Here is a 12,074-nt window from a genome sequence, read left to right as displayed (position 1 = left end):
GCTGAAAAAGCATTTTAGAAGATCCAGTACTAATCCTATATAATAAAAGGGTAATATGCAAATTGTCCCTCTGACCAGAGTTCGACCAGGGGGCGGGGCCAGTCCGCCAACTGCCGGGGGTCTCTCCCCTCGGCTGGCCCCACCCCTGATCGGCCCCACACACACTGATCAGGGCCAGGGCTGGCCAGACCCCACCTGTGCACGAATTGGTGCACCGGGCCTATAGTTTATGATAAAATTTCTCGGCACAGTGAGAATAGAGGGAGCATACCTCAACATAATACAGGCCATATATGACAAAAACCTACAGCCAACATCATACTTAATGGGGGAAAACTAAAAGTGTTTTCCTTAAGATCAGGAGCAAGACAGGGATGTTCACTTTCACTGCTCTTATTCAGTATAGTACTGGAAGTTCTAGCTACAGCAGTCAGACAAGAAGAAGAAATAAAAGGCATCCAAATTGGAAAGGAAGAAGAAAAACTGTTGTTATATACCGATGGCTTGATACTGTATATAGAGAACCCCAAAGATTCCACTAAAAATCTACTAGAACTGATAAATGAATTCAGTGAAGTAGTAGGATACAAAATAAATATTCAGAAATCAACTGCATTTTAATACACCAATAATGAACTAGCAGAAAGGCAAACTAAGAAAACAATCCCATTTATAATTGCATTAAAAAATATGTAGGAAAATTTTTAATCAAGGAGGTAAAAGACCTATACTCAGAAAATTATAAGACAGTGAAGCACAAAATTGAATGGAAGCATATACTGTGCTCATGGATGGGAAGAATTAACATCATTAAAATGTCCATACTACTCAAAGTAATCTGTAGATTCATTGCAGTTCCTATCGAAATACTTACAGCGTATTTCACAGAATTAAAACAATCCAAAAATTTATTTATTTTTATTTTTTGTGTGTGTGTGATTTTTACACTGCTGAGCCGTGTCCAGCCCTAAAAGCGTGGTTTCCATCTTTTCTTCCGAGTCTCACCTCCTGCATCTCTTTGATGCACTAAAAAATGCTCTCTGTGGATCAATGAAGAGGTCCAGACCCCCAGGCATAGAGCTATGACAGAAAATCAATGTGCGGTGTGGACAGTTGAGGAGAACCTTAATGTCTTAAACAAGTCCGCACTCCTCAGTTCCCCACTGCCAGTGGTGGAGACAGCTGGGGGGCGGGGGGGGGGGGGTCATACCTGCTAATGGGCACATTCTTTTTTAGTGTCTGGAGGTTTAGCAAAACCAGCAGATGAAAACTACAGTCAGCATCATAATTAGAAAACATGTAGATTCACAGATGATTCTGACACTTTTTCTCCTCCTGTCCCTATGGTGAGTCTATTTTAAAAATACTGAACTCAGCACTTTGCTTAAGTCATGCTGAGACCTAATGTGCATTTTAATTTCTCTCTAAAAGCAACACTTAGCGACTTTTACTTGCTGACATCATCTGGTACCAAGAACAGTGAGAGTAATCCAAAAATTTATATGGAACCACAAAAGACCCTGAATAGCCACAGCAATCTTAAGAAAGAAGAATAAAATTGGATGTTATTACATTACCTGATATAAAACTATTGCTATAATAATCAAAACAGCATGGTACTGGCATAAAATAGTCATATAGATTAATGGAACAGAATAGAGAGCTGAGAAATAAACCCAGGCCTATTATGGTTAGTAAATATAGGATGTCCTAAAAAATGTATATACACATTTTGAAAAATTATAAAGGCAATGTTTATTAAAACACATTTCATTTTCAAAATTGAGCTATCAGCTTTTAAAGTGTGTATACATTTTGGGGGGACACCCTGTATTTGACAAAGGAGGCAAGAACATACAATGGGATAAAGACAGTCTATTCAATAAAGGGTGTTGGGAAAATTGGAAAAATACATGCAAAAAAAAAAAGAAAAAGAAACGAGACCACCTTTTACACCATATATAAAAATAAACTCAAAATGGATTAAAGACTTAAATGTAAGACTTGAAATCATAAAACTCCTAGAAGAAAACATAGGCAGTAAAATCTCTGACATTTCTCTTGGCAATATTTTTTTCTGATAAATCTTCTCATGCAAGGGAAACAAAAGAAAAATAAACAAATGAAACTACATATTTTGCACAGCAAAGGAAACCATCAATAAAACAAAAGGACAACCTACTATATGGAAGATATTCACCAGTATACATCCAATAATGGGTTAATATTTAAAATTTATAAATAACTCATACAACTCAACACACACACAAAGAAGATAAAACAATGCAATTTAAAAATGGGCAGCTCTGGCCAACATGATTCAGTGGTTAGTGTCAGCCTGTATACGGAAGGGTCACAGGTTCAATTTTAGTCAAGGACACGTACCTAGGTTGCAGGTTCCCATCTCCGGCCCCGGTCAGGGCACATGCAGAGGCAACCAGTAGATGTGTCTCTCTCACATTGATGTTTTTCTCTCTCTCCCTCCTCCCTCCCACTTTCCCCCTTCTTTTCATTCTCTCTGAAAATCAATGGAAAAAATATCCTCAGGTGAGAATTTTTTTAAAAAAAGTATTAAAAATAGGCAAAGTGGGACCTGGCTGGGTGGCTCAGTTGGTTGGAGCATCGTCCCATACACCAAAAGGTTGCAGGTTCCATTCCTGGTCAGGGAACATACCTAGGTTCCAGGGTGCATACCTCCTGATCAGGGTACATTCAGGAGGCAACCGATCAGTGTTGCTCTCTTCACAGCGATATTTCTTTTTCTCTCTCCCTCCCTCCCTTCCTATCTCTCTAAAGTCAATAAAAACATATCCTTGGGTGAGGATTAAAAAAATAATTATTAAAGTACCAATTGCAACAGTATGGATGTACCTAGAAGGTACTATGCTAAGTGAAATAAGTCAGTCAGAGAAGGACAAATACCATATGATTTCACATATTTGTGGAATCTAAAGAACAAAATAAATAGAAATAGATTCATAGATAAAGATCAGATTGATGGTCACCAGAGGCGAGGGTGTTGGGGGTCTGGGTAAAAAAGGTGAAGGGTCTAAGAAGTACAAATTGGTAATCACAAAATAGTCATGGGAATGTAAAGTACAGCATAAGGAATCTATGTATATGAAAGCCTAAGTGACCATTACAACCAGTTGCTACGATGCACACTGACCACCAGGGGGCAGATGCTCAATGCAGGAGCTGCCCCCTGGTGGTCAGTGTGCTCCCACAGCGGGAGCACTGTTCAGCCAGAAGCTGGGCTCACGGCTGGTGAGTGCAGCTGCGGTGGCGGGAGCTTCTCCCACCTCCATGGCAGCGCTACCAGGCGGCAGGTACAGCGGGGCCGGGATGAGCAGGAGTGGCGAGGCGCCAGCCCTGGCTCAGGCTCCTCCCTGGCTGCTTGCCACTTCACACACTGCTACATCCCCCAAGGGGTCCCAGATTGCGAGAGGGCGCAGGCCAGGCTGAGGGACCCACTGGTGCACGAATGTGTGCACCGGGCCTCTAGTATAGTGAATAATATTGCAGTAACTATGTATGGTGCCAGATAAGTACTTAAAATATTGGGAGGACTACTTTGTAAAGTATGATTGTCTAACCATTATTACTGTATAGCTGAAACTAATACTGTACAAAATAATATCGAATGTAAACTGTAATTGAAAAAAAATTTAAAAATATATTATCTTCCAATACATGAATATGGTATGTTTCTATTTACCTATGTCTTCTTTTAATTTCCTTCTCCAATTTTTTTTTAGTTTTCATTGTACAAGTCTTTCACATTCTTGATTAATTCCTAAGTATTTTAATTTCCTTTTCACTTTGATCATTGTCAGTCTATAAAAATACAATTGATTCTTGTGTATTGACTTAATATCTAACTACTTTGCTGAATTCATTAGTTCTAGCAATATTTTTTAGCTTAGTGTTTTTTTACGTAAAATATCATCTGTGAACAGAGATCATTTTACTTCTTCCTTTCTAACTTGAATGCCTTTGTTTCTTTTTCTTGCCTAAATGCTCTGGCTAGAATATCTAGTACTATGTTGAATAGAAGTAGCAAAAGCAAGCATCCTTGTTCCTGTGCTTAGAGAAAAAGCTTTCAGTCTTTTACCATTGAGTGTGATGTTGGCTGTGGGTTTTTCATGTATGGTGTGTTTTTTTTAATGTTGAAGTAGTTTCCTTCTGTTTCTCCTTTGTTGGGTGTTTTTATTATGAAAGGATGTTGACTTTTGTCAAATGCTTTTTCTGCAATAATTGAGATTATTATGCAGTTTCTTTTCTTCATTCTGTTAATGTGGTGTATTACATTAACCAGTTTTTGTATGTTGAACCATCATTGCATTTCAGGAATAAATCCCATTTGGTCATGGTGTATAATTCTTCCAATGTGCTGCTGAATTTGATTTGCTTGTCTTTTGTTGAGAATTTTTGCATTAATGTTTATAAGAGATAGCAGTCTGTAGTTTTCTTTTCCTGTAGTGTCTTTACCAGGATTTGGCATCAGGATAATGCTGGCTTCAAACAATGAGTTAAGAAATGTTTTATCCTTTTGAGATTTTTGGAAAAGTTTGGAAAGGATTGCTATTAATTCTTCTTAGATGTTTGGTAAACTTCACCAGTGAAGTAGTCAGGTTTGGGGCTTTTCTTTGTCAAGAGACTTTTTTTGTTATTGATATGATCTCCTTATTAGTTAAAGATTTAGTCAGATTTTCTATTTCTTCATGCTTTAGCTTTGGTAGGTGCTTAATAAAGAATGCTTTCTAGTAGACCCAAAGGTTTAAAAATAATTACTCTCAGGATTAAATGGTGGAATTTTTTGTTTGTTTGTTAATCTCTGTAGATAGGTACTGTTTCTTAGAATTTCTTGATTAACTTTTTAATGACCTTTTAAAATATTATAATTAGTCATTTTAAGACTATCTAAAATCAATATTCTTAGAAAGAATTACCTTTTTCTCTATCAGCAGCATTTAGAAAGACAAATGGGTAGAATGTTCAAACACTTTATTTTGAAGTTGCAGATATAATCTTTTCACTTTCTTATGCTATACCCTGGGTTTTGTCTTCTTAAACAATAATCATTGGAAAGACTGAACTAAACATGGGTATTTTTTTGTTATGTTGGGCATTATATTTCAGGAGCCGCCTAAAGAAAGACTATGATGATTTCAGAAGACAGCCTGATCATGATAAATTTACTAGAGAACTATGGACTACTGAAGAAGGTGAAGGAGATCCTGGAAAGGAATCTCCTAAAGTTGAAATCAGTAAGTCTATAGACTCAACAGAACCTCTAGATATCCTGGAGAAAGATCACTTTGATTCAGGTAGGCATTAAAAAAAAAACCTATGCATTACACCTCTGTAATTCAGTCCCCATTGTTACTTTCAGAATATGGCTAATTATTATCATGGAATTATAATAAATCAAAGATTGTTACTTCAGTACTAATCAAAGAAATCATAAGTTTAATAAAAAAAAAACACTTTTTTCTTTTAAATCAACAATAAAAGCTCAGAGAAGTTTTAGTATATTATATGGAGATAAAATATCATCTGGTTGATGACATGTATTGATTGGGGAAATCTGATGTTTTGAAGGTGTACTATGTCATTAATAAAAGTTTCTTTGAAGTTACTACATTTCTGGGAGCTTCTGGAGTCAATGCTTGACTCCAAACTATATGTGTGCCACTGCTCATTACAGACCACACAGCCTTGATCTGCAGTTCCTTTGAAATAGGTTCAGCCTCTTATCACTGTGTTTGAAGCACTATTTCTGATGTTTACTTTAAATGGGAACTTGGAAAGTCCCTAATACTGTGAAGATTACTTTTTAATAAGGAATGACCAAGATTGATGGCCTAATGATACCTGAGTGGACACACTTTTCTTATATGAAGACTGGATTAGATTATCTGTAATTCATTTCAACTCATCAGATTATATTATATAAATCTAATTAAATGACTTTCTTTAGTTATATGAGGGTTAGTATGAAAATTTGTGGTTAGAAATGAATTAACCTGTTGTATTTTATGTCTTTAGTAAATTGAAAAGGAGTAACTTCTTATCAACCCAGTTTGACGAGACATGAGCATAAATTTTTTTACTTGTAGGGATAATTAAAAACCAGTAAAAGCTGGACACTTTTCATCCTTTAGAGTCTCTAAAAATAGATTAGAATGGAGAACCATCTCTTTTTGACATCAATATTTTCCTGTGAAGAAGAGAACTAGACTAGATTTCTTTCCAAATCTAAATTCTTAGACTTTAATTGCTGGCTTGATCTCTTTAAAAGATGTAAAATTTCCTTTTGCACTTACATGGTCAGCAGAATTAGAGAAGTTAACCAAAAAGAATTTTCTTGTTAATAATAGGTTGTTCTTGAAAATGTTTATTATATCAAGATTACTATGTCAAAGGTCATCTTACCTTAATTTCCATCAGTGGTGCTGAGACTTTAATCACCTTATAAATTTCTTAATAAATTGTTAGTTCAAAGATTGACTTTTTAAAAAATAATTGGTCTTATTACTATTCACTTGCAATTTATATTAACAAAATGCTTGTTTTATAATTTTCAGATGATATGAAATTGTCAGAAATAGAGTTTCCTATGGCCAGAAGCAAGTTGTTGAAAAAGGAATTGCCTTCTAAAGATATACTGAAGACACTGCCTAAATCACTTAAGCGACAGTCCAAACAAACTAGTCATCTGGATGATAGCACAAAAGAACTTTCTCCGAGGAAGAAAGCAAAGTTAAGCACAAATGAGACAACATTTGAGAATGCAGAAGATGATATGCAGATTGACTATTTGAATGAATCAAAGCATACAGAGCCACTGTTTCCAGAATCATTTGCCTCACTGGATTCAACACCAGTGTCTACTCTCCAGAAAGGGACCAAACCTATTCAGGCCTTGCTTGCAACGAATATTGGGAACAAAGTGACCTTAACAAATCAACTGCCCCCTTCCACAGGTAAAAGTGCTTCTGTTGTGGAAAAGCCAGTTATATCTCCTCCAGAAGCAAGCCCCATAAAGCCAGCATTGACCTGCCACACCAGTACAAAAGGTCCTTTACAGATGGTATACAAAACGCCCTGTGGCCAGTGGTTGCCCATAGATCTTCATAACAGCTCAGTAAAGATTCAGATGCAACCTATGCTGGATCCTAAGACAGGAGAAAAAATCATGCAGCAGGTCCTCATTCTGCCTAAGAATTTTGTGATTCATCATAAGGAAGGAAAAGCAGTTGCAAAAGAAATACCACCACTTCAACAAAAAGATACAGAACAACATGGTTTATCTTTCCAGCAGACAGCAAATGTAAACTCTTCTTCAGCAACAGTTCTTGTCAAGTCAACAGGAGTTGTTTCTTCTACCCATCTACCTAATGCAGTTTTCAACAAGACGATTACACCTTTGTCAAATGTGAATAGTGCTAGACCACAGCCTTTGTCACCTGTAACCTCCATAAGTAATTTATTACCACCAGTTAAGAATAGCCAGAGTGAGGTAGGAAAAGTCAAAAATGCAGTTTCAGCAACCACATTCCCCCATCCCATTGCTTCACCCACCATTTCTTCCATAGTTCAGCCTCTATTATCAACAACAACACTAAGTGGATCTACAAATCCTGGTAGCTCCCTCAACAGTTTTGCACAACAAACTTCTGATTCTTCTGAAGCAAAGCAAGAGTTGAAAACGGTGTGTATCAGAGATTCACAGTCAATTCTTGTTAGGACACGAGGTGGGAACACTGGAGTTGTGAAAGTACAAACAAATACAGATCAAAATTCACCCAACAGTTTATCTTCGAGTTCAGTTTTCACTTTTGCTCCTCAGCTTCAGGCATTTCTGGTGCCAAAATCAACAACTTCATCCTCCTCTGCTTTTTCACCAGTAGCTGGAATGACTACTACATCTAGTCTTCCACCTTTTGGCCAAACACCGACTTCTGCTTCCATTCCAGCTGGCTTTAATCCGTCCGTGGGGAAAAATCTCAAACTTACATTAGGACAACCTCTTGTAAGTGGTAATTTGGGCCACATGATAGAGAAGACTTCACACATGCCCTCTTCTCCCTTAAAGTCCTCTATTTCTTCTAGTACTCTGCTATCATCAACAGCAAATAGTTCAGTAAGTGTAATTAGCCTTCCACCAGGAAATTTTGGACAAACCAATGCAAATGCTATTCATACTCCAAATAAACAGCAACAAGCAGATTATATCACAAAAAGTTACCCTGTTACAAGATCAGAAGCAACAGTAGCAACAAATGGAGATGTGATCAGTGGGACTACAGTTCAAAAAGTTATGCTGGTATCGGCTCCATCTGTTCTTTCTTCTGGCAGTGGAACTCCAATTAATGTGACACCTGCACCAACACCTACAGGTGTATCTGCCCAGAAATTAGTTTTTATTAATGCTCCAGTTTCCAGTGGCACTTCAACTATTGTGGCAGAACCATTAAAACAAACTCCCCCCTTGAATAAAACATATGTTAAGACTCCAGAGCAGCCTCAGATAGTACTAATTCCATCTACAGTGGGAGCACCAATGAAAATAAATTCATCAACAACTGTGTCTCAGATAAAAGATGTGAAAATTGGACTAAACATAGGTCAAGCAATTGTAAATACTTCAGGGAGTGTGCCAGCTATACCATCAATTAACATACTGCAAAATGTAACCCCAAAAGGAGAAGAAAAAAGTACCAAGGGCTATGTTTTGCCATTGTCGACAAGTGGTAATTCAATTCCAGTAAGCTCAAATTTTGTGAGTCAAAATATTACTCCTGTTAATGAATCAGTGGTTTCTGCAACAAGAGCAGTAAACATGTTTTCAGTAACAGGAGCAAATGTATCTTTAGGTTCTCTTTCAGTGACCTCGACCTCTGCTTCAGTTGGGACACGACCTCCTGTTTTAGTCAGTGGAAATGATACCTCTTCAAGAATTATGCCTATTTTGTCAAATAGACTTTGCACGTCAAATCTCGGAAACACTGTGGCGATATCAACTGTGAAAACAGGACATCTTGCATCATCTGTTCTGATTTCAACTACACAACCAACAGTGTCTCCTAAATGTTTGACATCAGCTTTGCAAATCCCTGTTAATGTTGCCTTGCCTACACCTGTGACTATATCCCCTAAAATCAACACAGTCCCACAAGTGGCAACAGTATCAGGAGCCACACGTTCTGTATCTCTTTCTAAAAGACAATCTCAGACTTCTGTCCAGTTTCAGTCACCAGGGATTTCAGCTACAGTGCCAACTAATATGAACACAAATAAACCTCAAACTGAATTGCCATCCCTTTCACCAAGTCCAAGTAAAATAGTTAATATTTCCAATGTTGCTTCTCTGCCAAACCAGCCAATATCCCCTGCTTTAGTAAAGTCAACCTCCAGTTACAGTTCTACTCCAGGTGGCTCTGCCATTCATACTGCTACAGCACCATCACATGTAACTAGTGTGGTAGAAAGTCAGTTCAGTGAACCTTGTATTCAGCAAAAAATAGTCATCAACACCAGTACGCCTTTGGCACCTGGTACTCAGATCATGATTAATGGAACCCGGTTTATTGTTCCACCACAAGGTCTTGGAGCTGGCAGCCATGTTCTCCTTATATCCAGTAATCCAAAATATGGACCTCCCTTAGTGCTTAACAGTGGCCAAAGCATTCAGCCTACACCAGTAGATAATCCTGTCCAAAAGACCACACTAGCATCAAATAATTTAAATGGGCAACCTATAAAACAGTCTCTAAGAAACTCTACAAAAATTGTAAACTCTCTTGGGAATGCAAGTTCTCTACCCACAGTACATACACAACCACAAATCATAAACACAACTGCTCAAGTTTCTGTTCCACCTCCTGTACCAGCGGTGTCATTGACTTCAGTGATTAAGTCTCCTCCAAGTACTCTTTTAGCTAAGACATCTTTGGTTTCTGCCATTTGCTCTAGTAATCCTCCACTGCCAAGTAATACTTCAGTATTTCATTTGGACACATCAGTCAAAAAATTGTTGGTTAGCCCAGAAGGAGCCATTTTGAATACCATAAGTACTCCAGCATCTAAGGTTTCTTCACTCTCTTCATCTCTCTCTCAAATTGTTGTATCTGCCAGTCGAAAGCCTGCCTCTGTCTTCCCTGCGTTTCAGTCATCTGGCTTAGAAAAGCCTGACACAGCTGCATCTTGAATTTAGACTAAACGAGCCAGTTTTTAAATAATGGGGCATTGTTTTGATTCCCATATAAATTTGAACTGTTTGTTATACTGTTGAAAACATACTATACATTGTGTGTGTGTGTGTGTGTGTGTGTGTGTGTGTGTGTGTGTGTGTTAATGTATCTTTTCATTAGCTTGCAACAAGGCTTTGTTTTCTTGGGGAGGGGAATACCTGTTCCATTTCACTCATTGGTATATGTTCTCAGAGGTTGTTTGTTTAAAGTAGACAGGCTTTACCTGTCTGTATAACAAATTGAACAAAGTCAAGTTTGACTAGTTTGGAGTAAGCTAGCCTTTTGCGCACTTGCATTGACATGTTTCTTCTTGAATTTGGACTATTGCAGCGTGTATCTACAATATGGTATTCTGTGTCATTAGTGAAATCTTATTTTTGTTTCTGTAAAAAATATATATATATTTATGCATTGTGAAAATGCAGCCCATGGTGTAAAATTGTACATATTCCTAAATTCCTAACAACCTGTACTAAACTATATGTACAAAGAACTATGCTGTCTTATTTATGTTTTGTTTACATAATGTATAGTTTTTTAAGTATTTTAGTAATTTTGGACCAGTGAACTGTTAGCAACAATGCAGAAGAATCTGCATGTAATAAACTGAGTTGCTGTATTTGTTTGTTTGAATACCATTTTTTTTTAGTGCGTTCTTGTTCCATTGGAAGAATATATGATATAAAATGGAGATAGTCCCTTACAAAAAAGAATTGAGGCTGGGAAATTTGAATTAATAACTAGCATTTGTACAGGCTTTACAGTTTATAAACTGTACTTTCACATCTCATTTCATTTTCACAGTATTTTTGAGAAGGTTAAGTGATGTGTCCAAAGTCACCCAGCTAGTGGGTGGTAGAGCCAATATTTGGACATGATGCTTTACCTTCTTTTTCCATGATTTTACACTATTTCTGTTATAAAATTTTACTCTAGATTTCATTATTTTAACTTTTTTCTGTAAGTCCACCACCAAATTCTACATTAACCAAAATAAGTAATCTTTCAGACCAATGTATTTGCTGTCTGTTTATATACCCCAAATATGTTTTTATAAGCTTTTTATTTTTAAATAATTTTAGATTCACAAAAAGTTGTAATGATAGTACAGAGAGGTCCCTTGAACCCTTTACCAAGTTTCCCCCGATAGGTTTATTGAGGTGTTGGTTCATAGTGACTAATTTTCCAATTTGGTATTTTTTAAAACATGATTTTTTAGTTTAGCATAACAAATGTGGACACTTCAATTAGTTGTAAGTACTCTGCTTTTTATTTGTTTTTGTCAATTACAAAGCAGTTACTTAAATTCCATTATAAAGCAATTTTTATGGGTCAGTTTATTCTCAGGGTTTTACATTGTGGTATTTCAGGATATGCCTCATTTTAAACAAAAGATTTTATACTTATTAGATCTTTATATCCATTATCTTATTTGGGACATTGTATATTCATCCACATTCCATTTATAATAATACTAGAGGCCCGGTGCATGAAAATTCGTGCACTCAGGGGGGTCCCTCAGCCTGGCCTGGACCCTCTCACAATCCGGGACCCCTCGGGTAGGGTCCCTAGGCCTGGCCTGAGATCAGGGCCTATCCGGGCTTTCCTTCCCTGGGCTGAAGGCAGCTGGCCCCACCCCTGCCACTGCCACTGCTTGCCATCTGTGCAGCACTGCCCCCCCCTCCCCTGCCACCAGTGGCCTCCCTCTGCAGGTGACAGGCTGGGGTGCGATGGCTTGGCTGGCCTGGGCTTCCCTCTTTGCTGGGGGGCGGGGCCAGCCCTGTTAGGGGCCATCTGCCTACCTGATTGCCGCTA

General features: G+C 37.7%; 1 protein-coding gene across 4 annotated transcripts in view; it reads left to right on the top strand.

Moving 5' to 3' along the window:
* The window catches only part of BRD10 (bromodomain containing 10), a 79,944-nt gene extending 68,449 nt beyond the window's left edge, over positions 1-11,495 (top strand). For 3 of the 4 annotated variants that reach the window (XM_079790589.1, XM_079790588.1, XM_079790586.1), the window contains 2 exons: positions 5,143-5,330; positions 6,591-11,494. In XM_079790589.1, coding sequence (XP_079646715.1) covers positions 5,143-5,330; positions 6,591-10,216 — 3,814 coding nt within the window. In that variant the 3' untranslated portion in view covers positions 10,217-11,494. Of the gene's footprint in view, positions 1-5,142; positions 5,331-6,590 lie in introns of all 4 variants that reach the window. The other variant, XM_079790587.1, reaches the window with a different exon arrangement.
* Positions 11,496-12,074: the final 579 nt, after the last annotated feature.

The sequence above is a fragment of the Cnephaeus nilssonii genome, assembly GCF_951640355.1.
Source record: "Cnephaeus nilssonii genome assembly, chromosome: 14".
NCBI lineage: Eukaryota > Metazoa > Chordata > Mammalia > Chiroptera > Vespertilionidae > Cnephaeus > Cnephaeus nilssonii.
Note: the sequence above shows the minus strand (reverse complement) of the source record. Positions and strands in the feature narration are given on the sequence as shown.